At 40.1% G+C, this 24,714-nt stretch overlaps 1 protein-coding gene across 1 annotated transcript in view; it reads right to left on the bottom strand.

Annotated features, from left to right (window-relative positions):
- The window catches only part of ANO2 (anoctamin 2), a 373,778-nt gene that overhangs the window by 222,421 nt on the left and 126,643 nt on the right, over positions 1 to 24,714 (bottom strand). The window contains exons 8-11 of the mRNA XM_082255012.1: positions 24,212 to 24,253; positions 16,955 to 17,019; positions 4,426 to 4,560; positions 1,908 to 2,068 (exon numbers count right to left, since the gene is read on the bottom strand). Of these exons, the coding sequence (XP_082111138.1) occupies positions 1,908 to 2,068; positions 4,426 to 4,560; positions 16,955 to 17,019; positions 24,212 to 24,253 (403 nt within the window). The remainder of the gene's footprint in view (positions 1 to 1,907; positions 2,069 to 4,425; positions 4,561 to 16,954; positions 17,020 to 24,211; positions 24,254 to 24,714) is intronic.

Genomic DNA, 24,714 nt, shown 5'->3' with positions numbered 1-24,714 from the left:
CATTTTTGATAGAGAGCTTATTATTGAAAAAATTAAAAAAAAAAAATTATTTGGATTTAGTGTCTGGGGGGTCTAAAACATGTACCTGTGAAGTTTCAGCTCTGTAGCATGTCCAGAACGAGAAAAAAAAGATTGTTTGTATTAGGTCACTTATAGAACAGGGATATGGCTCTGCTATTTTCACACCTTGCCGGTTTAGTAACAAGCGTTTTTTGGGGAATTTTTTGGGGTCTTTGGAGGCAGGTAAAACATCTGAACTTGTGTATAGGGGTATATATACACACATACTTATATGTATATATACAGCTAGACATATATAGGTGTGATAGTAGCAGAAATATATGCTTGCGCTAATTAAATAATTAACACTAATATGGCTCCGCTCCTATCACACCTATATATGTGTAAGTGTAAAAATACATATAAGTATGTGTGTATATATACCCCTATACACAAGTTCAGATGTTTTGCCTGCCTCCAAAGACCCCAAAAGAATGCCCAAAAAAACGCTAGCGCCAAAAAAAAAAAAAAAAAACGCCCAGGTGTGTTGTTGCAGGCATTTTTTTGGGGTCTTTGGAGGCAGGCAAAACATCTGAACTTGTTCTTACCGGAGAGGATTTACATACACTATACCTCCTTTGGCGACACCCGGGACCCCCAGGGACGAACTCCAACACCCCCCCCCCCCACCTGGAAGGAAGTTAGGAGCCAGGAAAAGGATTTTAATCTACACCTTAATACCTGCTCTATACTCCTGTGTGGGGTGGGTATATCTGGTTAGTAGGCTACTTATTAGTGGGATTTCCCCTTACCTCACCAGTTACCCACCACGGGGTCACCTTGAAATTTCATCCACTTACCAATTCTCTCAGGATTTGGACTAATTTTCTGGGACTATTTCCTATTGCTATTTATTTGGCTATTTTGATTATCACTTCAGCCAAAATAGCTTTTTTTTGCACAATCTTTCTGCACTATTTGCACTTATCACACTTTATTCCACCATCTTCACTTGTGAATATACAAATTTTATTGGTACTGGCCACTAAGTTATTAGTTTTCTAGTCAACCACTATATTATCGATCATATTTCCATCGATCATCTCTCTTATATTTTATTGCACTTATACTTTATAACTTTTTTAATATATTTATATTTTTTGTTCTCTCATACAGTACTTTCTAGTGACTAGTCACTTTATATTGATATTTGGATACAGTTACATCCTTGCACTTGGCAAATTTTTTTATTATCACCAATGGTCACTTGTCACTTATTTTATATTGATTTTATATATTTTACCACGTGATTGCACTTAGTTCCTTTATTATTTCTGAAGTTTACATGTTGATCTTTTTATACTATTTATATTATATATATGCCGTTTTTATGATATCAATTTCTCGGATATATGCGCTGATATCCATATTCACACACATTGGTTGACATTTGCACTTTATCATATTCACTACGAGTGATCACATAACCTCTGTTCTCGGCTAAGGAAATTAGAAAAGTGGAGGAGGAAAAACAGCAGTGCACATATCTTCCCAGTGAATGGCTGTGCAGAGGGGGCAGGGGTGTCAGCACAAGTCTGATCATTGGAGGGCAGGCAGGCTGTTCTCCCAGCACAGCCAGAAAGCTGACATGGATGTGCTCTCATGCCTAGAGTGGTCAGTTTGAAATAGGAAGGCATTAGGACGGGCAGGATCACTAGGAATTTCACACAAAGTAGGGAATACAAAGAGAACAGGATATAAAATGATGGGGTAACATATTTTTAAGTGTTTTTTTTTTCTTGTTCTTTTTTTTTTCCTTCCTTTTTGTGCATTAAATCATCCTTTGTGTGGTGTTGATTTAAATTTTATATATTACTTTTTTTAAAATAATCTATGAATTTACTTACCCCAAAGAGCCATGAAAATAGAAAAGAAGACAGTGGCCGGGTTGTCAAATAAGTGGCTGGCACGTGCTGTACTGCAGGCAGAGCTTAGATTCCAGTAGTCACACGCCTTGTCACATAGTGGGCACATGGTGAAGGTTTGGTCAGTGTAGCACATTTCTTTACTGTGGAAGCCCAAAGAGAACCAGCGTCACTTTCCCATTCAATTTACAAAGATGTATGGCGCAATATAAAGACTTTTCTATTGTTGCGTTCATTATTTGTAAGGCATCTCTGAAACTGCACCCAAGTGCATCCATGGTGGCTGGTGCTCCTTATTTTAGGGATAGTAAGAAGCTCAAAGGAAGGTTTTTTTTTTTTTAACTAAGGATGCGCTCAAAGCCTTTTTGCCCCCTTTTTGCCTTCCAGTGGAGTCACATTCTAAAGGTTGCAGAGACCTGGGGCACTTAGCATTTTCTTATGGGCCCAAAGCCTTCATAACCTGGGTTCAAAGTGAGTGGGTTGAATTATTCAGGGTGTCATCCAGCCTGGAAGAGGATTGGCGGCTGAAGTCTGTGGAGAACAGTGCAGAAGATAGGTGAGTGCAGCAATCAGGGACCTGCTTTTTTTACTTAGACAGGCTGCTTGGGACCAATATTTGCTGTAAATGGCCAAAATGGATTTGGGATTTAAAGTACTTTTGGTTTCCAAAAATTAAATTGTAGGAAAAATTTCATATCAATTTTCCCAGCCAGTAAATGTAGCTCCAGGGTCCTTTTCACGTTTATACTATGCTAGCTTTAAATGGACCCTTTGACCCCCCCCCCCCAAACACAAAAATGCATTGTGTATGCAGCACTGCAAGCCCATTCATAGACTTCATAAATGTAATTTGTGCAGTCAACTCATTTTTCTTAAAATTACATTTTAGTTTTGTACTTCCTGATATCCCCAAGGTACTGATATCACAGGTGCACCATGGTAAGGTCACACTATCAGTGCCTTCCAGGGAGACTATTCCAGATCTAACGTTTGCGTTGTTTAAGATTTGGAATGGCTTGTTATTTAGAGGACTGGCACTAAACGAGGAAGAATAATGCACCCACTGATGGGGTCTGGCCGTGTACAATATCAGGAGGAGGAAGAATAGCCCATTAACATGTGACGACACATTAAAGGAGGGGGCAAGCAGTTATACTTACTAAAGGTATTAGCAGATGAGGGGAAGGTCCAGTTTCAATATACTATACTGAAAAAATTCTGCTGTTTGGAGAATTTAATAGCTCAAGCTCAGATTACACACAGACAGCTTAATGTTTCAAGGAGTGACTCACCACCTCTTCCTCTGTACAGCTGATCAGAGACTTTTAATTACCGTATATGCCAGGGTATAAGAGGACAGGGCATATAAGACGACCCCCTAATTTTACAGTTAAAAATACGTTTTGGGCTATACTCACCGTATAAGACTACCCCCCCCCCCCCCCCATGATGGGGTCTTGTCTAGCAGTCGTTTACATCCACTAATCAGGCAGGAATATAAAATGTGTACCTAAAGAGGACTCCAGGTTTAGGACTACCAAGCTGGCCCAAAATGAACGTCCCTAATCTGTCAGCCCGCCGGATGTGCGGTAATACTGTACGTACCGTAGCTTCGGCTACATACAGTATACCGCACTAAGCCAATCACGACGAGCGATGTATTCTATTAATAAATACAAAGCCAGCTTGTATTGGCTGAGTCAGAGGTTGTAACATTATCAGCTCGCCTCTCTGACTCCGCCAATCTGACCAGGCTTTATATTCATCAATAGAATACATCACTCACCGCGATTGGCTCAGCGCAGTATACAGTATGTAGCCGAAGCTACGGTACATACAGTTTTACCGCACATCCAGAGGGCTGACAGATTAGGGACATTCGTGTTGGGCCAGCTTGGTAGCCCTAAACCTGGTGTTCTCTAAGGTTCACATTTTATACTCCGCGTATAAGACAACCACCCAAATTTTTGTGGGATGTTTTTAAGGTTAAAAAGTCATCTTATACGCCAGCATATACGAGAGAGACACTGGGGTTGATTTACTAAATGCAAATAGACTGCAGTTGCTCAAGAGCTTAGTAAATGAGGTTAAGTTTTACTTTGTAAAGAATACCCAATCACATGCAAGGAAAATGAAAAAAAAAAAACAGCATTTTTGCTTGCACATGATTGGATGATGGAAGTCTCCACAGCTTCTGTTCATTTACTAAGCTCTGGAGCAGCTTCACATGCAGAGTACAACTGCCCTTTGCAAAGTGCACAGTTTAGTTGCCTTTAGTAAATCAACCCCACAGTCTGAAAGCAAATAGCTTCTGCTTTGCTCTTGTCTTTAAAAAAACATAATGCTTTGACATAATTTTCATGGATGTGTTCAGTACGAAATATTTATTTGTAAAGATAAGAGATTTTATATACAAAGTAAAAAATACAAAAAAGTCAGGCTAAGAACATAGACTAATAAAACTGATCCAAAATGTTTAAAGATTTCCTTTAAGCCTTACCTAGGAATGTCATCATCGATGGTTATACATCCATACAGAAAGACTATTATCCCAACCAAAGAGGCAGGAATTAGCAGCCATGTATAGAGACCAAGCCAGGCAAAATACAGTCCAATTTTTTCTCCAAAATATTTTCTGAAATGAACACAGCAAGTTAAAGACTCAGAGAAAAAAAACATTTTCTTAAAAAAGGGTGGGTGTATTATACGCGATTTTAATAATTACAAATACAATTGCTTAATTACCAAAATGCTGGCTGTAAATGTATAGAACAACATATACACCTATATATTTTACCTTCGAAGTTGGGGACCGTTGTCCCTTAAATGTCAGTGTCACATGTATTTTCAGTAAGTACTACTATTTGCAAATTGGAGTGCTGGTCATCATCTGTCCACTATGGTTTAGATAGCTTAATTGTAGGTGCTGTACCCATTGTCACAAGATGCATGAGGTACAGTCTACTACATTATATGCAATTTGAAGAGCTGTTTCATCTACATACACTAAGATTATGTATTTATTGCTTTCTGTGTCCCTGCTGGTGGAGGTTCACCCTTTCTATTTGTCCTGGTAACCATTGTCCATGGGAAAGAAAGGGATGGGATGTGATGAGATATGAATACAACATTTTACAATTGTCACTGTAACAGGAATAGAAAAGAAATTGCCCAATGGGGGGCACCTGTTCTAGTGACAAATGCCTTACTTTAGAGAGATTTCCTCTCTCCTTCTGTTGTGTCAGCTGCGGTGTATGGGAGAAGGGTACAAATGAAGAAGTATATAAGGTATTGAACCCAAAGCCAAAATTGTAATTGTATTGGAGCTTATCAATCCTTAGATATGGTGGCTGCATTCATTTTCCTTTCTTTAGGCCTGGTGATCCGGCCTGTGCGGAGTTGCAGAGTGGCGTGGTGGCAGTAAACACTCAGAGTTCAGATGCAGTAACAGAACTATATTGTAATTAAAGCCCAAACAAGCACAATTACCTGGCAAGAAGATAAACCAACAACCCGTGCACTCACAGAATGTTGTAGAGAACGTTGGACAGCAGGCCCCGGATGTTCTGACAGCGTCTGTCTCGATAGATAGAATGTGGCCTGGCTGGTCTATGCCCAAACAGGAAAGCTTCCAGGAAGGTTATCAAGTCCCTGCTCTTTCCATACTCGTCTGGAACCTCTCCCTACTGATATTACTGTCCCTGTAAGATGGGCGACTTGTCCCTATACTACCCTCACACACAATTTGTGGCAAGCCTGGGAGCCAGGGCCTTTAACTAGACTCTGCCTGACCCAAGATGACCGCCAGTATCACATGAGGCAGTAGCATCCAATCTGATAACTCCCCCAGTGACCCAGGAAACCATGTTCCCCTTGACTTCCTCTCCCCCTGCAATGCCACTGCACTTGAGCACCACCTGCAGTGGAGAAAGAAGACTGCACCTAGCTACAGGCCAGTAACACATCTCTGGATGAAGGGGAACCGGGGGCCTAGCAGACAGCAGCATTGTCAGTCTGGGGGGGGTGGGGGTGTTAAATGTACTAGCAGACATGCAGCTAAACTCCAGCTCACACTTTAGGCCTCATGCACATTGTGTTTTGACTGAAAGTATGCCAAAAGACACCTAAACATGTGTAAACGTGTCTAAATGTGCCTAATCACTAGGCATGTTTTGCGCTTGAGCATTTATTCATTTCAATGGCCAAAATAGGGCTAATATTCTAGCCAATGAAATGAATAAACGTCCAAGCGCTTGACGCTCCTAAATGCTTTTGCAAAAATGCAGCTTAGGTGTGTTTTTGAAACCGCTATTCTCCTACCACCGTTTAGGAAAGCCCCAGTGTGCATGAATATAATCAGTTACAGCAAACAAATGTTTTCCTTTTTTGATAAAGGTTTTACTTAAAGTAGTTGTAAAGGCACAAGGTTTTTTACCTTCATGCATTCTATGCCCCCCAGCCCCCCTAATATTTATCTGAGCCCCATCTCGATCCTGCAATGTGCATAAGAGCTGGGGCTCTCCCGGGTCTCTTCCTCCTCATTGGCTGAGACAGCAGCCACTGGCTCCTGCTACTGTCAATCACAGACAGTGAGCCAATGAGGAGCAGGGGAGCGGCTGAGCCATGCTTTGTGCGTGAATTAACACACAGAGCAGTAGCTTGGGAGCGAGCCTGCTCTGGTGCCCCCATAGAAAGCTGCTTGTTATGGGGGCACTCAGCAGGAGGGTGGGGCCAGGAGCACCGGTAGGGGACCTGAGAAGATGAAGATCAGGGATTCTCTATACAAAACCACTGCACAGAGCAGGTAAGTGTAAAATGTTTGTTATTTTTTTTTTAAACAAAATCAAATTTGCCTTTAATACCACTTTACATGAATATAAGCTGATCATTGTAGGCACCCCTGACAGTGTTAAATGATTTGCCTCTTCTCTGTAAACTGATACATCTGGAAGAAAGCTTTTTCTTTTGAAAAATAACTTACAAATGACTTACTGGCCAGGCCAATAGGAGAAAAAAAGCCTACAAAATAAAAAGAATGCAGACATCACATCTAAGGGTTGGTAAGCTGCAATTTAATAAATGTTTGCTTTTGGGTTTAATACTGTTTTAATGATGCAGAGAGTGGATCTCCAGTTAGAAGTCATTGCTACTATTTGCATCAATGTGTGTGCAGAACGTTGTGGTGACATCCACTCAGGGTGTAGGTCCATAAAGTCCTGCATTTAAAGGCTGTCCTCAGTAAACTGGGTTTCATTATGAGGACATCTATTTTAGCAAAATGTAACTATTTCGGGAGACTGCACTGGGAAGGAGATGAGAATGGCAGCAGGAGCTGCAAATAAAAAAAAAAAATGCGTCCTATAGTTGGACTTTTTAAGCATAACCCCACTTTTTTTGAGAAAAAACATTCCCCTCTGGGTGATCGCTGTACCTTGCAGGGATTTTAACAAACTTTGTTGCAGATTCCTACCTTTTGTTATTCTGAAGAAATCCCTGTTTGTTTCTCTGTGCCTCTGTGCTGAGTGGGTCTAATGGGAGTGGTTTCATAATTATCTATCAGCTGTGGCAGCTGCAGGGCTCTAATAAGCAAAGCTGCTGGGTCTGCACCCCGTGTTCCTATTGGGAGTATCTCACCAAAAATGACATTTTTATTGCAGGGGATGCCAGAAATCTGACTTGCATCTTAGGCAGACTTCTGGGAAAATTGGTGAGCCAAATTGGTGAGCCAATCACACAAGCAGGAAATGATGTTTCTGGGGTGTGGTCAGTATACATTCTATGTACAGAACACCTCCAGGTAGCCATATTGCATTTTCAGAAAATACAACAGCTGCAGATTGAAAAGGAAAGTTCATTTTTAAAAACATTCAATTGCAATCTGATTTGTGTCGCAATTACAAATGCTATATTGTTTTTTTCTTTTTTTGCTGATTTTTTTTTCCCCACGAAAGTTGAGTTACCCTGTAACTACTTGCCGACTGCCCTACGCAGATTTACTGGGACAAGGCAGCTCTGCTATGCATAATCACGTAGATGTGATAAGACACAGCAGGAGACAGACTGCAGGAGGAGCGAGCTCGATCGCCGCCGGCCTCCCGCAGTCTTCGGCTAAACTGACAGGAGAACCGTCTGGAATGTAAACAATGTAAGATGTCTCTCCTGTCAGAGAGGCAGGGAAAGATTGTGTGATTCAGCTAAGCTGAATTAACAATCTCTCTCTGCCTCTAGTCAATCCACCCCCCCCCCCACAGTTAGTAAGCACATATAGGAAACACATTTAACCCCTTGATCACTTCCAGTAATAACCTCTTCCTTGCCAGTGTCATTTATACAGTAACAGTGCATATTTTTAGCACTGATTACTATAGTAATGTCACTGGTCCCCCCAAAAGTGTCAAAAAGGTCAGTTGGGGGTCCGATCTGTCCGCCGCAATGTCACAGTCCCGATAAAAAACGCTGATCGCCGCCATTACTAATAAAAAATATGAAAACTCCATAAATCTATCCCGTAGTTTGTAAACGCTATAACTTTTGCTCAAACCAATTATCATGCACTTTTTGGGGTTTTTTTTTTACAAAAAAATTGTAGCGGAATACAAATTGGCCTAAACTGATAAAAAAATTTTTATAATAGGAATGTTTTATAGCAGAAAGTAGAAAATATTGGTGTTTTTTTAAAAATTGACGCTCTTTTTTTGTGTGTAGTGCAAAAACGAAAAACCGCAGAGGTGATCAAATACCACCAAAAGAAATTTCTATTTGTTGGAAAAAAAGGACGTTAATTGTATTTGGGTACAGTGTCGCACGACTGTGCAATTGTCAGTTAAAGCAACGCAGTGCCAAATCGCAAAAAATGGCCTGGTCATTAAGGGGGTAAAACCTTCCCGGGCTGAAGTGGTTAACCACTTGCCGACCGCCGCACGACTATCTACGTCGGCAGTCAGCCCCTCACAGGCAAAGTGACGTAGATCTACGTCGCTAGCCTGTGAGCCTCTAGGGGGCGAGCACGCGCCACCGGAGGCGCGCTCCCGCCCCCGCTCTTTTTCTAACATGTCCGCGCGAGTGACCGGTGGACCCGATGTCCGCCGGTCACTCGCGATCTCCCCGTCGAGAGGGAGAAAGGCAGGCGGCTGATGTAAACACAGCCGCCTGTCATTCTCCCCTGTGTAATAACAGAGATCATACGGTCCTGCTATGCAGGATCGTATTTCTCTGTTGTTACACAACAAGCCACATCCTTATACAGTTAGAAGCACGCCCCTAGGGACACACTTAACCCCTCCTTCTCCAATAAAGTTAACCCCTTCCCTGCCAGTGTCATTTTTACAGTAACAGTGCATATGTATAGCACTGATTACTGTAGTAATGTCACTGGTAACCCCAAAAGTGTCAAAAATGGCAGTCAAGGGTCCGATCTGTCCGCCGCAATGTCGCAGTCCTGCAAAAAAAAAAAAAACGCAGATTGCCACAATTACTCGTAAAAAAAAAAAACAACAAAAATGACAAAAATCTTTCCCTTAGTTAGTAAACGCAATAACTTTTGTGCAAACCAATCAAAATACGCTTATTGCAATTTTTTTTACCAAACATATGTAGCGGAAAACAAATTGGCCAAAAATGTTAAAAAATTTTGATTTTTACATTTTTTTTCGGGGAATTTTATGTACAAAAATGTGAAAAATATTGTTGTTTTTTCAAAATTGACGCTCTTTTTTTGTTTATAGCGCAAAAAGTAAAAATCGCACAGGTGATCAAATACCACCAAAAGAAAGCTCTGTTTGTGGGAAAAAAAGGACGTCGATTTAATTTGGGTACAGCATCACACGACCGCGCAATTGTCCATTAAATTCACGCAGTGCCGAATCGCAAAATTGGCCCTGGTCAGGAAGAGGGTAAAATCTTCCGGGGCTTAAGGGGTTAAAGTAATTTTATGACAACTACTAAACTGGTACTTCGTTAATTGCCATTACTGAATTACTCTGTGAAAATCTGTTAAATAGCAACAATGTATAAGTATTAAACAGCTACATGAAGCTATCATTCAGCGGATTGGGTAACCATGACATGCCGATATCCATTCAAAAGATAGACGAAACGGATATTCCAAATGGCTAGTAAAGTCAATGATACGTGTAAAATATAGAGTAGCAGACTGTTGTGAGAGAGCTAACTCCTTAAACTTTCTATCTTTCATTAGCTGTGTATCACATGATACACGATCAAGAGTCGCGGTTAAAGATCTCAACTTGTCTGTCATCGAAAATGTTCTAGTGCCTCTTTCCACTTCAGATCTTATCTATCTTTCTTGAAACAACGGATAATGTTTCCGCAGGACAGATGTCATTGTTTCCTTGCCAGCTTCCCAAATGATTAACCATGCAAATCAGTTTTGGTACTTTTCCCAGCTAGGTTTGTAGCCTCTGCATCTGCTAAAATGTCCCCTTAAGCTCAAGGAAATAAAAGTCTGTGTTTTTTTTTTTTTTTTTTTGCAAATCTTTCTCATGTTTTTTGGCAAGGCAAGCGGAGCGTAATTCCAGGGAAGCTCTGGATGTTGGGACTCATTGTAAGGTAAATTCCTAAATAGCTGTAGTTCCTAAAAACTAAGGGTTGTGGCATCTGTGTGGTCTCACAAATTCTTTTTTTCTGTTGGTTTGAAGTCCCCACAAAAAATGACACATTTTTTTCTAGAAGTGGACACTGGTAAATAGAAAAACGATATCAAAACCCGGGAATACAAATGTAATATATATTCAGCTTATTAATCTTTAGATGTGGTGGCTGCATTCGTTTTTCTTTTCTGGCTTTTTATTACCTGTATTTAACCTGGTGATCCTGCCAGAAACACACTTCCTATCTTCTTTCAATAATCTTTATTAGAATTTTTCATAACCAACACACAAACAAGAAAAAGAACAGAACAATAAACCCCATACAAAACTCCAAAAAAAAAGGAGTAGTATTACTCTGTTTCTTCTCTCCCTCTCTTCGGTCAGTATAAGCACATCATATACAATGACATTATTTTCATCTTCCATTACCAATTGTTTATTTATCCTTCATCATAGTACATTTAAAAAAAAAAAAATCTTAATTAGCCCTGTCTAACTGATAATATGAAAGAGATGGGATCATATCAGGGTGATTTAACCAGGGCTCCATATAAGAAATATATGTTCTTATATATTTGTTGTAAAGCATAAGTTTACTTGAAATCTCTAATCCCCCTTAGAGGGCAGGATAGGGGGATAACCATTTAGCAGCTATGCTCTTTTGGGCAATAAATAATAACCTAAGTAGTGTTTCGACTAGTGATCGACCGATATAATTTTTTTAATGCCGATACCGATATGTTGGTCATCGGATATCGGTATCGGCCGATATTTTGGGACAGTTTTTTTTTTTTCCAAAGGTACTCCTTGTGGAGGGATCTGGGGGTCTAAAAGACCCAAAACCCCTCCTCGGCACTGAAAAGCATTAAAAACGCCAAGTTTGGCTGTTTTGAATGCTGTCAGTTTTTTTAATTCGGCGCCGAGTACCCGGAAGTGATGTCATGACATCACTTCCCGGGTTTTTTACATGGAGACCCGATCAGAGCCGAATGCGGCTTTGATCGCGTCTTCTCTTCAGGGGCGGTGGAGGTAGGATGCCCGAGTCTCCCGGTGGGACGGGAGACCCGGGCGAGCCGCAGAAGGGGGGGACGTTCCCTCCCACTCCTTGTAATGACAGCCGAGCGGCTTCTCAGTGCATCGGTTGTCATTAAAAGTCAGCCAACTGTCGGCTATGGACACCGGTACCGGGGTGATGCCTCTAGCTGCAGGCATCACTCCGGTACATGCACTTTCCCGAAATATCGGCAATATCGGTAACCTCAGGGGCCGATTCAGATATATCGGGGAAAGTGCATATCGGCCCCCGATATATCGGTGTTGCCGATAATCGGTAGATCCCTTGTTTCGACCATAGGTATTAATGAGTCGTCTGGAAAAACGCTCCCTATCTTGGTATGGCAAAGCTCATTCACTATACTGTGTGAAAGAAGATGTTTTGTCATCATAGGACAGGACGGACTACAAAAACCTCCAAAAAATATCCTCCTGCAGTTAAACAGGAAGTAAAGCGCTGCGATTTTGTTTACCAAAAATATGTAGCAGAAAACAAATTGGCCTACAATGATAAAAACATTTGATTTTTACATTTTTTTGGGGGGGAATTTAATATAAAAAAATGTGAAAAATATTGTTATTTTTTCAAAATTGTCGCTCTTTTTTTGTTTATAGCACAAAAAGTAATAATCGCACAGGTGATCAAATATCACCAAAAGAAAGCTCTATTTGTGGGTGAATAAAGAACATAAATTTAATTTGGGTACAGCATTGCTTGACCGTGCAATTGTCCGTTAAATTAATGCAGTGCCGAATCGCAAAATATGGCCTGGTCAGGAATGGGGTAAAACCTTCAGGTCATAAAGCGTTTAAAAATACACTCATTGAGAATTTTTTTGTCAAATACATGTAGCTAAATACATTTTGGCCTAAATATATAACAAAAATTAAATATATTGGATATTTATAACTGTCAAAGTAGAAAAATATTGTTATTTTTTCAAAATTGTCGCTTTTTTAATTAATATCGCAAAAAATGAAAATCGCACAGGTGATCAAATACCATCAAAAGAAAGCTATGTTTGTGGGAAAAAAAGGACGTAAATTTCGTTTGGGTACAGCATTGCATGACCGCGCAATTGTCAGTTAAAGTTGCACAGTGCCGAATCGCAAAAAGTGGCCTGGACGTAAGACAGCAAAATCCTCCGGTGGTAAAGTGGTTAATGATTTTATAAAATTGTATAATGGTAATGTGCTAGATCGGTGTACCTCTCCTTATTGTTGTTTTGCGGTCAACAAAAACCTCCTCCTTTCCTCTTTTTATTATATACCCTTTAGAATTCTGTTGGGGTGCAGCACCAAATGTTTTGGTGCCTCTGCCCAATTCATTTACCTGACAGACACATACATGAATCTATGTACATTTTTTGCCAGCACACAATGGATCATCAAGTCTCATCCCAAAGCTTTATTGTGGAATGATCACATTACCATAGACAGAGTACAACGTTTCAGGGCTGTGCAGGACCTCTTTGTCAGGCATGTGAATGTCAAGTTCATGAATCTGTCCACATCTGCACTGAGGAAGGAGTTTTCACTCTGTACACCTTACTAAGCACACTCACTCCTGCCCTCCCTTCCCAGCCACTGCAACCGTCACATTGACTGGCGTATGGCTGAGGAGATTGGTACTGGTGTGGGCACAGCCTGATAGGAAACTAAGAAGACCATCTGGTCCGCTTTACTTTTGGATTGACAGCACACAGCAGCAGGTGGATCCATAGCTGCTATTTAGTTCAATAGTAGATTTCAAATCTACCCACTGCTGTGTGCGGTCAACCAAAAGTAAAGCAAGCCTGATGGGTAACTAGCTTCTCAGTTCTGAACAAGCCATTGCCCAAATTAGGGATGATCGAACTTTTGAAAAGTTCGGTTTGACCAGAACACCCAAACTTCCCGAAAGTTCAGGTCCGGATTCCAGAACCCCATTGAAATCAATGGGACCCGAACTTTGGTAATCAAAAAACACAATTTTGAAGCCCTAAAACCCAATAAATGCCCATAAAAAGTGCCTAGGGTTCTGGGTCATGACCCAGGGACTATTAATCACACAAAAAAAAGTTCTTAAAAATTGTCGTTTTTGATAGAGAACTTATTGAAAAAATTATTGGAAAAAAAAATTAGATTTCTTTGGATTTAGTGTCTGGGGGGTCTAAAAAATGTACCTGTGAAGTTTCAGCTCTGTAGCATGTCCAGAACCAGAAAAAAAAGATAATTTTTCTTAGAATTTTTATTAGCGCAGGGATGATGTTCCGCTACTTTCACACCTGGGCGTTTTTGTTTCAGGCGTTTATTGGGCATTTTTTTGGGCGTCTTTGGAGGAAGGCATGACATCTGAACTTATGTATAAGGGTATATATACACACACACATATATGTATATATACACATACACACATATAGGAAGCAGAATCCCATCCCTGCAAATAATTTCATTAGCGCAGGGATGGGGTTCCGCTACTTTCACACCTATATGTGTGTATGTGTATATATACATATATGTGTGTATATATACCCCTACACAGAAGTTCAGATGTCATGCCTGCCTCCAAAGACGTCCACAAAAAAGCCCAATAAACGCCTGAAACAAAAAACGCCCAGGTGTGACAGGAGCGGAACCCCATCCCTGCTCTACTAATAATTCTAAGAAAAATTATCTTTTTCTTATGGCAGTCACCCTGACATGGATGAATTCGGTCACCCTGGCATACAAGGAGCGGAGCCCCATCCCTGCTCTACTGTTAATTCTAAGAAAAATGATCTTTTTCTTATGGCGGTCACCCTGACATGGATGAGTTCTGTCACCCTGGCATAGCAAGCAGAGTCAGTTCACCCTAAACTACACTACGGTCACCCTGACACTTAACACTTTCCCTACAGAAACTAGATTATTGAATCTAACTATAGTGGTATATAGTACCCTAACTACACTAGATATCCCTTTCCTCACACTAATAATTGCTAAATGACACTTTTGCAGCAGGAGTAATAGAACTGCTTCCACTCTCTTCCACAGCCCCTGTATTACAGTGATAGAGATTTGGCGGGGCTATTTTATATACTGGGGGGCGTATTCACTACTGATTGGTCTCTGGACCCCCCTAGTCACTCCAATCACATTCCTAGCATCCTCCTGCCCCCTCAATTGGCTTTTACTGATGTTTCTGGTCCAATCATGGGCTTTTAAAGTGCAGTTCCTGTCCCATTGCATTTTGGGCGGTTCTGGTTGCCGAATTCCGAAATTTTTCCGCAAAAAGTTAGGAATTCGGCCAAATTTCGAACAGTCAATGTTCGGGTCGAGCCGATGGTCGACTTGAACCGTTCGATCATCCCTAGCCCAAATATGAGCATAGCATTGAATGAGGCCAGGGCTACAGCACTGTGCAGGAAGCTGTCACATACATGACAGCTTCCCAGCATAGGCAGAGACCACTCTGAGAACTGGCATACCTCTTCAAACCAGAGTTGGTCTTCATTACCACCAGTTCACCAATCTGCAAACTGGAGGTAATTCTTTAAGAATTTGTCACTGCCATAGTGACGGATTCCTAAAGTGTCGGTAGTAAGAACCACGTGTTTGTAATGTTATAGACGCTGGTAAAAACACTTGCCTTATATAAAGGGCAGATTCTTAAGGGAACTACCACCAGAAGAGTGCTGTTAGGGCTACATTGAATTTCCCTGTATATGTTGTTTAGTATGAGAGATTTGAAAGGTCTTTATATGTGTCAGTTTTCCTTTTTTCTAATGGTTTTAATATAGTGTTCTTACTAGAGATATTGAAATATTTTTGTTCACAACAAATACAGATTTACTATCCTTCTAAACCTACTGCTGTGATATTGATGGTATTTCCCTCTGAGAAGTTTCAAAATCACTTCCCGTCCTAACATTTTAATGGTATTTCCCTTGGAGAAATTTCCAATCCTGACATTTTGATGGCATTTCTTTTGGATAGATTTCGAATCACTTCCTTTCCTTACATTTTTGATAGTATTCCCCTTGGAGACATTTCCAATCACTTCCTATCCTGACATTTTGATGGTATTTCCCTTGGAGAAATGTACAATCATTTCCAATGCTGACATTTTGATGGTATTTACCTTGAATGGATTTCTAATCACATCCTTTCCTTACATTTTTGATGGTATTCCCCTTGGAGAGATTTCCAATCACTTCCTGTCCTGACATAGAAGGCAAATCAAAAAACCCAACAGAGGCTCTTACCCTTACCCGCTCTATCCAAAACTAAATAAAAATCTCTGGCTAGAGTTGGACTTTAGGCATGTTAGGCATGTTGGTTTTTGGTTCCAGTGGTGATTTTTGGTTTGTAGCTTGCAGACCAACAAATCAATTTAAAAAATGTTCTGCACCACATAACCTAACCCCTAACCTTTACCTAACCTTTAACCCTATTCTCTGCCAAACTTTTCCTTTAAGATAAAACTAGCATAACCCTCAGCATTCACTAAAATTGTATACTTACCCTCTTGTAACCAACACAGATAAAATTATATTATTGATCAAATGAAATTGACGATAAATGATTTGCTAAAACTGTACGTCAAAATTTACTGATTTGCAAAAAAAAATCATTAAAAATATTAAAAAATAAAACTATACAAATATACAATATAAATAAATCATTAAAGGCTTTCTACGGATCAGGGGGGGGGGGGGAATAGACACTTCTGAACATGATAAACTAGCTTTAAGGCCTTTTTTACCGCTTTTCTAAAAAGAGATCTGTGCCAGAAAACATTTAAGGGAGCATATGTCAGATAACTAGGAGGTAATATTTTCCTTCTAAATGCCTGTTTTAACTAGTAAAAAAGCCCCCATCACCACACCGCAACCACATTACTGTTATAGAACAGTTGCAGCGTAGTCACACTTGAGTGGATCACGTTTGCTAGCGATTCCATCTGCCAAATGAAACATCATTTTTACTGTGCCTACTAACATGGCCACTGATCAGGGTAATTTGCAGCCAGGGCAGTAAAACTGCAGCTCATCTGCCTATTTTTACTGCCCCTTTGGCGACCCATGTAAACTACGCTGTGGTTGGAAAACTAAGCATGGAGCTTGGGGTGCATTATCATGTACTGGATCTACAGTTTTACAGTTCCTAGAAAGATAGGAAAAACTGCAATATGTACTTTCTACCCTCAGGGCCATAATGTATAAAGCAATTGTTCTTCCTTATTTATTCACAACATCAACATATTCAGTAAAGAAAAAAAGAAAATGTAATTCTAATATAAATGATAATTTAAAACATATTTCAGCAATAAAATGATTACCATAAAAAAAAGATTTTATATAAAATAGCACATACCATTTTTGTAACAAACTAGCATTATGTTACCTTATTAGATCAACAGGTTGATATTTGTAAAATGCTCCATATCTTGCCCATTCTCTGTGTAACAACTATATTAAAAAAAAAAAAGTCTCAATGTTAAACATTGTCAAAAATACATGATCTCAAACTACTTTACCAAAAACACAGTGGAAAAAAAATGTAACACCCTATAAAAAGTGATAATAGATCAAATCTATATTTCCAGTAAAAAATACAACAACATTCTTTTAATGCACACATGCACAATTTAGTCTGCATTTTTTAAATACAAATATAAAAGATATCAGTGAATTAAGTAATTAGATACCAAATATATCAAGCTTCAAAATGCTGTGAAATGGCAACAAACTACAATACCCATGCAAAAAAAAAAAACCTTTATGCTTAAAGTTAACCATAAATGATGGCCCTATGATTATTGCACCTACTCTGGTGTTCTTGGCAATACCTAATATGTATTACTCAATCTGCATTTATGTAGACATGTGGGTCTGTGGAATATTTTTACGTATTTATAAGATTTTTATTTTTATTAATTGTTTATACTAAATGTATATCTTTTTATTTTATTTAACTGTATTGCTATGACACAGTCCAGTTTGACAGCATTAGGGTCCTTTCACATGGCCGCTCCGTGTGAAAGGTCCACTGCGGGACTTTTTTTTTTTTTTTTCCACGGAGCGGATGACATTTCTGTCATCCGCTCCGTGTGGCCGCATATCATCCCATCCATTTGCGGATGATATGCGGACATAATGTAAGTATATGGCACTGCGGATGTCAGCGGATGACACCGCTGACATCCGATTTTCCTTCCTTTCCGTTTTTTACACGGAAGAAAAAATGGGGTTCTGTTCCATTCGTAAAAACGGAACAGAACTGAAAGGAGGAAAATCGGATGTCAGCGGATGGTATTCCGCTGACACCCGCAGTGCCATTCACTTACATTATGTTCGCAAATCATCCGCAAACGGATGGGATGATTTGCGGACACACGGAGCGGCCGTGTGAAAGGAACCATATGCAGATAATAAGTACCGTACTCTTTATAGAGACAACATGGGTTCATTAGACCCTTGATACCTTCCCTGCACAGTGCCTAAGCAGATTGAGGACAAAGAGTCCTTGATATGCTGTTTTGCTGGCAACATCGGACAACCTTGAACCCAGAAATGATCACTTTTTTATGTTTATATTAAGAAAGTAGGAAGGATCACTGATTGGATTTTCCTCAGCTACCAGCTCTACAAAACAAATGTAATTTTTTTCATAGTCCCGGGCTCCAAGGAGTGGCAGGTGAGTACAGTGATCCAAGGACAGGGGTTGGGGGGTCCCCATCAGTTACAAAAAAACATATACTCCATTTTCCCTTACAGATTCATTTTTTTGTGTAATGGTTAAAGGCGCAGGTCTAAATAAAAGACACTAAAGTGAGCATCAACCCCCCATTCCTTGCAATCTGATTAGTGTTTTTCAGGAAATTAAACACTGAAGCCATTATACAGATAGAAAACAGATGAAGGATGGAGGAACAGTAAGGCAGGTTCTACAACTGGGCAGCCATGTGTGAATAATCAGAATTGTATTTTTGGAAAGAACTGTTTTTTTTATGTTTTTAACACTTAACACTTCATAAAAGGACCTAACAGGCAGGATAAAAGGGAACGAGGCTTCTCCGCACCTCATAGCAGAAATATTTCACTCTATATTAATATTATAAATACACCCTGCTCACTCTTAGACCTACATTTACTTTGGATTAACAATTATTTAAAAAAGCTACCTAAACACAGATGCTAAAAAAAAAAAAAAAAAAAATCAAGAAAAAAATATACAGTAACATTTTGGGCTTTTTTAGTTTGTGTTTAGTTTAGTTAGTGCAAAAAAAACAAAATTTTATTTCATCAACAGCTGCAGAAAATCTAGCATGCAGGACCTCAGTTGTCCTGAGTGATCACTGTCCAATCAGTTACACTATATGGAATTCACAAGCAGAAAATGTCATGACTGGGAAGATTGCGCTAATTAGATGTTGTATGAAATAGATTTGCAATGACTTGTTTTAAAAGACACTTCGCCTTTTCAACCTAGAAAATGATAAATGGCTTCTATTTATATTAAAGTGGAGTTCCACCCTAATTTTAAACTTTCCATCATACATAACCTTATCACATGCTAAAAACGAATTGGATATATATATATTTTTTTTTTTCGGTTCGTTTACCTTATTTTTAGTTATAAATAACTGCACTTCCTCCTTATGCGGTCGCGGCTGCTGACGTCATTTCCTGCTTTGCATTGACTCCTGGGAGATGAGTGTCATCAATCCCAGGAGTCAATGCGCCTGCACTGTCCCTCGTCACTTCTGGGGCAGGAGCGTCATTCTCTGCCGATGGATGAAGAACAGCTTCTGGGAATGCGCAATGACGCGGAACCAGCTGTGGGGTGACGCGCCTGCCCCGGAAGTGACGAGGGTATAGCATTCTGGGACTCACTTACAATGCAAAATCCAGGAAGAGGGACACTGCGGCTTCAGATGCCCACACCGCAGATGCCGCGCTGTACAAGAATTTCACAAGGTAAGTAATTCATGCTGCATTTACACTAAACAGGGGGCAGTTTACACGATATTGTTATTTAAATGCACTAGCCCTGACGATTCTAAGGGTATTTTTTGCTAAAAAAAAAAGAAATTTAATTTGGCCGGAAATCCGCTTTAAGTGTTTTATATATTGCTTAGTTTAAAACCAGCAAAAACATACACTTTGTTAAATGGTTGTCAATTAAAAAATTGTATTTGTAAAAAAATAAAACTTTAAAAGATGAGAGCATACTGGCTAGGGAACTATTTGGTTGCTATGAGGAATTGAAAAATATTTTTTTTTCCTGTTGGAAGGGAATCATTTTTTTTTTTGTAAAGTTTTTAATTAAAAACGTACATGAAATCAGCCATATTTTCTTATCACAAACTCAGGCTCAGCTTCCTCTCTGCAGTGTTACGCAATGGTTGCCATTTACTGCTCCTTTGCACACTGCAAGTTAGGCTGGCCATAGGCACTTCGAATCTCAGCCAGTTCAGCAGGAGCCGACTGAGATTCAAATTGTGTGTGGGCAGGCTGAATGAACCAAATTGATCAATCCACCAGCCTGTCTGATGGAAGAAATTATCGCTAGCAATAATAACTGTCTTCAACTGGTGGGGTCGGCTCCCACTGCCCCCCCCACACACACACACACACACACGCTGTTCGTGTTGATGGGGGAATCGTGGTTGCAGGAAAGGAATTGGCCTGCCTTAATATGTTGACCAACACACTGAAAACAATGCACTCCCTATGTGGCTGATAGTTTATCTCATCAGCTGTGAAGTGGTTGTAAACCCTTACACATATCCAGTGAAGTGAACAGCCTCAGATGATACAAAGAGATTAAACAAATTCTCCTACATAAGTTTTGCTTGTTTATCTGCAGCCCTCTCTTTCCCTCTTCATCTGTTAGCATTTCAGAGGAGGGGGTGGAGAAGCTGCAGTCACAGTGTGTGAGAGCTGATTGGAGGAATGGAACACACCCCTTTCATACAGCAGAAGAACTGTGTTGAGACAATTTGGGTGCTAAACTCCCTCCCCGACACAAATTTTATCTCAAGTGTCCGAAAACTTCTCAGAAGTGACTCGTGCTGTTAACAGAGGAACTAAGCCCCAGAGAGAAACAACACTTAGAGCTTTGAAGATTGCTTTTAAGATAAGTTAACACTACAGATATTGTGTTTTGCTCAGATTTCATGAATAAGGTTTACAACCACTTTAAAGAATAACTAAACACAACAACAAAAAAGCAATATGTTGTAGCTCAGCAGTTCTCAGACTGGCCATGGACAGTTCATTTTTTTTTTTTTTTCGATCAGCCAGCAGGAAGTATTTAACTTTTTTTTTTTTTTTCTTTCAAATCTTTTATTTTAATAATGCAAAAGCAAGAACATAAAGAAGATAACAATCGAAACATTTGCAATCTGGGTTACATAAGATTGTTGTACAATAAAGCAGATCCAACATTGATGACAATGCGTAGATGAGGCTAGAGTGAGAAATACAACAGAGATGTATCTGGGAGCTGTGATACCAAGTACGCACCAATTAAGTTAACAATAAGGAGAAGGACTGATTGCATAGAGTAATTACAGTCTAAGTTATGGCTAAAGAGTCCAAGCTCCCTCATAGCTGAGTAGGTGGGAGGAATCTACAGCATCGTCGGGTGGGTCAAGGACTGCATAGAAATATGGTACAAATTTGGACCTGTCTAAGATAAAACTGACCCAGACTGCTGAACATAAGGAAGAAAAAAAGAACAGAGAGAGTGAAGCGAGAAAGGAAAGGTGAGGGAAGTAGAAAAAGGAAGAGAGAAAAAGGGGGAGGGGGAAGCAGCCGAACTCCAGAGAGGCACGCCCCAACCTCATGGCCTAAGTCAATCCCGGAACAAGGGATATTCCCACAATATTTAACTTTTTTTTACAAAAACCTGGCTCTTACTTATTTGGGTCAAAGCCATTTTTTTGTACAAAAAAAAAAAAAAAAAAAAATGTCTTTTGCTAGAGTTTGCTTAACTGGCGACTCCTCCACACATTTTTCTCTTCCGGTCTATTTGTTGAAACTCTGAGCTTTTATTTATTTTTTGTGATATTTAACCGTAAAGCATACCCAACAGTAGAAACAAAGAAAACTAAACTGTCGTGTATGTGTAGGTTTAGGTTCTTCAGATATGTGTGCCCTGGGACCCCACAATTCCAACCTGCTATAAATCCTCAATCACTCCTGGTAGCGTTAAAGGTTTGGCTTTTCCCTCAACCCCTCCGCCAACTTTCTATTACCTGGTCATGCAGCCAATCATAGTGATAGGCCAATAGGAAATTGCAAGGTGACAGGGGTGGGCTAGCCTTTAGTTTATAAAATTGTACATTTCCAAAAAACATATAAAAATATAGCTGATTTAAAAACATTATAGTTTCCTTTTAAGGACTCATAGTTGAATAAATTTCTCCTTGAATGATTACCTTAAGGATAGATACAGTATACACATGCTGTTGTGCATCTGCCATGTAGTGCTGTGCTTAATTTTAGGACCACATGATGTATACACATTAATGCAACCACAAACAGAAGACACACCAAAATAGATCTGGATGCGCCTGTGGTTCTTCCTGTTTTTGAAGCCACATGATAATGATTATACAGTGTTGTACATAAATGCATACCTCCAGGAGAAAACAAAAAGGAGAAAATAAGCAAAATGCAAAAAAGAAAGAAAAAAAAAGGTCAGGGGTGGAACTACCTGGAACTAGCAGGAGCTAGTGAAGGAAAAGGCCAGTACATCATTGCTAGTACAGGCTGTCCCCGAGTTACAAACAAGATAGGGTCTGTAGGTTTGTTCATAAGTCAAATTTGTTTGTAAGTTGGAAACAGGTACATTTTTTAAGTGTAGCCCCAGCCAAAAGAATAATTTTTAAGTTTTTTGGATAGCATAGAGAAGGGTTACCACCCTCGTACCATTTGTTTTGCTGTCTCTACCCCTGTTCAGAAGATTTCACCTCACTTTCTGTCCTTATGTCAATTGGATTTTGAAAATTTTGGGTTGTTGTGGAAACAAGGATTGGTGATAAAGCTTCAGAATGAATTTCCCTTCCTAGGGCTAAATTTCTCCTCACTTCCTATTGTCTCTCTCCATTTGTAAGTAAGAGTCGTTTGTAAGTCGGACGTTTGTAATCCAGGGACCGCCTGTGGAGCGGATTATCCTAGACGACTGTAACCTCTGTTATATTTGGGGTGTCGTTACAACCCCTTTTACCTTACATGCAGAAACTCACCCAAAAACATAATAAAAGAGAAGTATGGGTTTTTGTTTTTTTGTTTTTTTTTATTCATACTTATTTAGCTGGATGCAGCATCGGTCTGATGCTGCCTCTGTTCCCTGCCGGCTCACTGGAGTGCTGGGCTGTGAAGTGGGCATGATGCTGGCCCAGGGTCACGATCCTTCCTGAACCTTGCCTGGCTTTGTGACCTCAGCCGACAGCAAGGCTTCAGCCCGCTGTCTGCTGATACGGGTCACAGGAGTGCAGAACCAACTGCACTTCTGTGCTCCACGGGAGAAGTACAGCCATATGAGCTTTGGCTGTACTTCTCCTTTAATTATTCTAGAGAATAACATGAATCACATGATTTATATTGAAATTGTTCATTACGCAGATGCGCATTAGTGAGCAGGCACACACACAGTAACGTGCTCACTTGCAAAAGTAAGCATGCACATTTGTTATTAGTTTTGGCAGTACTGCAGAAGGAAGTTACTGAGTGAGCTTGTCCTTGTTTACCTGAGACCAGACCTGCTGATTCTGCCTCACCGTGCTTGTGTTCTGGATTCTGCTACTGCCTTCTGCCTTGTATGCTGCCTGCACTTCTGTACTGACCTCTGCTTGCTTCCTGAACTCCGTCTTTGCCCAATCCGGTGCCACTGTGTTCCTGTGCCTGGTTCCTGGATGGTGATCATTAGCCTCCAGTTCTACTTATCGACTTCATCTTACATAGATGCGGTCCAGCCTTTCAAACTTGTGCCACTCTGTGCCCTCATATTCTCTGTTACCACCTGAGGTTGTGTTGAGCAGGAGGTGCAAGACGAGCCCCCTCAGCTACTCACTCAGATTATATATCTACAATTGAACTATTAGTAGACAAACACAACAGTTTACCCTACTCTAGTCCTCAGTTCTAGGTGTGCCTGCACAGAGTAGCCAAACTGTCTTCTTTAGCCTCTACACCTCAAGACTTTGTGTGCTTTGAGCTGCTATGCCATCTGCTCCTGTTGGTGTGATTCCATGGGTAGACATTAGGCTAGGGTAGGACGGAGTGGCATAAGACAAATGTCTGAAAAGTACACAAGTATAAATCTCATCCTGATGGTCAGGACGTTTTAAAGAAAAGGTTATGTGGCACTGGTAAAGGCCACACAGTGAAGGCCTCAGGCAGGGGACTAGGGGTTGCATTAAGGACAGCTAAAACTATATTTGTCCTTTAATTCCACTGATTAAGGTGAAGTAATGGATGATGTTTTTTTTCAACTATGCAATCATTGTCACAATATTTCTTAAGAACATTGTGCTTGATTAGTATACAATTTTATTATAATTAAGTTAATCATGATATTTATATACAATAACATTGTAAATTAGGAAGAAAAGTGATTATTAAAAAAAAAAAAAAAAAAACGACTTACCATTCTTTCATTTAATTCACTAGTTTTGTGATCATAATCCCCCTATAAAACAAAACAAGCTTTTAGCCAAACATAAGTTCAAAGATTTACATACTAGTGCTCTATAATTTGAAAGGGGTTTTACAGACTAAATTAAAGGCAAAACTTGTTTTAGTTTAATTAGTGTGGAGAGGAATTCAAACACCTGTCAGGTTTTTTATTGCGGTCAGTGTCCCCCTTAAGAGAGATTCACCCTCCTTATTAGTCCTGATTACCATTACCACTGAGAGTGATAGTAAGGGCCCTTTCACACAGGCTTTCCGATCAGGTCCACCTGTTGGTTTTTCAAGCGGACCTGATCGGATGCTCCATGCACCCCTATTGAGCTGCGGATATCAGTGGTGACATGTCCGCTGACACCCGCTGCTATCTGACACGATCCTGTCCATGAACTCCAGACAGATGGAAACCCTATTTTCCATCCGTCTGAAGGATCGGATAGGATTGGTTGAAAACAGACAGGC

This window comes from Pelophylax lessonae, assembly GCF_965119305.1.
Source record: "Pelophylax lessonae genome assembly, chromosome: 4".
Lineage (NCBI taxonomy): Eukaryota > Metazoa > Chordata > Amphibia > Anura > Ranidae > Pelophylax > Pelophylax lessonae.
The sequence above is the reverse complement of the archived record's forward strand: the minus strand, read 5'-3'. Positions and strand labels throughout refer to the sequence as shown.